Source organism: Arachis ipaensis, chromosome B04 (assembly GCF_000816755.2).
Source record: "Arachis ipaensis cultivar K30076 chromosome B04, Araip1.1, whole genome shotgun sequence".
Classification (NCBI taxonomy): Eukaryota; Viridiplantae; Streptophyta; class Magnoliopsida; order Fabales; family Fabaceae; genus Arachis; species Arachis ipaensis.
The window spans coordinates 45,294,649-45,296,564 of record NC_029788.2 but is presented as its reverse complement, the minus strand read 5'-3'; the positions used below and the strand labels follow the sequence as shown (position 1 = coordinate 45,296,564).

At 46.6% G+C, this 1,916-nt stretch overlaps 1 protein-coding gene across 1 annotated transcript in view; it reads left to right on the top strand.

Annotated features, from left to right (window-relative positions):
- Nucleotides 356-1,916, top strand: part of LOC107636456 — a 2,163-nt gene continuing 602 nt past the window's right edge. The window contains exons 1-3 of the mRNA XM_016339962.1: nt 356-1,183; nt 1,232-1,287; nt 1,480-1,711. Of these exons, the coding sequence (XP_016195448.1) occupies nt 356-1,183; nt 1,232-1,287; nt 1,480-1,711 (1,116 nt within the window). The remainder of the gene's footprint in view (nt 1,184-1,231; nt 1,288-1,479; nt 1,712-1,916) is intronic.

The window sequence follows — 1,916 nt, the reverse complement described above, 5'->3', positions numbered from 1 at the left end:
TTACATAAATCCGTCAAACCAAAATCTAGTTCATAAATCAACCAATGCATGTTTTTATGTAATTTGAACCACCTAAATTCAAACTCCATTTTCACATAATTCGAATCAAAGTCATTTGAATTATACACAAATGCGTACACACACTAATTCGAATCAACCTGATTCGAATTACACACACACAGTAATTCGAATCAGGGTGATTCGAATTACTCCTCAACACGCAATCCCAAGTAATTCGAAACAGGCTGTTTCGAATTACACAATGCATAGTTCGAATTAGGCTAGTTCGAATTATAAAGGCCCAGAAGTGTATATATATGGTGTGAACGTGAATTGATCTTATTAGAGTGGGAAAATGGCTGGTGATGAGAGTTTTGTAGTGTTGGTTCACCACAAAAGATTGATTAAGAGGAAAACACTATCTGGTGTGATGTTCACCAATAAGGATCCTCTAAGTATTTTCCTAAGGCCTACGACGAGCTACGATGACCTTGTTAATTATGTGCTACAGAAACTTGGTCTGCAGGGAGTGAAACGGGTTAAGAAGTTTTTCTATCGCATTTCAATCTCCGTGCTGCAAGAAATCGTGAAGTATGATTGTTTCACAATCGGGAGTGACGAGGACTTGCAGGTCATGTTTCATTGTTGCCGGCAGTTTCTCGAAGTTAGGACACCTGAACTGTTGGCGAAGTTGGTTGACGTGGTATCTAGCTCTGGGGGTTCGAACCAGAATACCCCCACTGTAGGCACGGTAGCCGATTCTAGCTCCAGACCTGTTGGTGCATCTTCCTCCGTTCCTATGTATGAACCTCCGGTCCAGCCTGTCGCGTCCCCTTCATTCGCTGTTGATCTCAACTATAGTGGAGGCGGCGAGGTTGGAGTAGGGGATTTTGTGCCGACCTCTTTACAGTGTGCTGCACCGGTTGCTCTTGGAGATGCATTGTTGGATGATCCAAACGATGATGATGTGGAGCCGGATATCATTGCTGATGATAGCGGCAATGATATTGGAGCGAGTGAGCCTGCTGGGACGGGACGTGGTTCTAGCTCTGGGACACAGCAGTACCCTTCGCACTTTTCACCGTTGGACTTGGATGCCATGAGGCAGGAGGGGGTTCTTAGGGAGCCTGCTGAATTTGGTGCTAGAAATGCCGAAGGGTCTGCAGGTCTGATAGAGTTTCAGGTTGGTTAGCAATTTCAGGATAAAGATGAGGCTGTGTTAAGTGTGAAGATGTACAGCATCCGACGCGGGGTTCAGTACAAGGTGGTGGAGTCTGACTATCGCCGGTATGTTGGGAAGTGTTTTGAGTTTGGGAATGGGTGCACATGGTTGATTCGTCTTAGTCTCCGGCAGCGCAAGGGCATTTGGGAGGTCAAACGGTACAACGGACCACATACGTGTCTGGCGACATCCATCTCCAGTGACCACAGGAGTTTGGATTATCATGTGATTTCAGCATTCATCATGCCAATGGTTAGGGCTGATGCATCCGTCAGCATCAAGGTGCTACTTAATGCGACGGCCACAAACTTTGGGTTTAGGCCGACGTACAGGAGAGTGTCGTTGGCGAAGCAGAAGGCGGTTGGCCATATCTATGGTAATTGGAATGAGTCGTACAACGAGCTCTCTAGGTGGGTGTTAGGAGTTCAGCTGATGATGCCTGGTACTGTTGCAATCCTTAGGACCAGCCCTGTTCGAGTTAGGGGACAGGTGGATGAGTCGCAAGCTTATTTTCACTGACTGTTTTGGACGTTTCCACCATGTATCAAAGCATTCCGTCATTGCAAGCCCTTGGTCAATATTGATGGCACCCATCTGTATGGCAAGTATGGGGGAACGTTGCTCGTCGCGATTGCCCAGGATGGGAACTCCATTATTCTGCCTATTGTATTTGCACTGGTTGAGGGGGAGAATG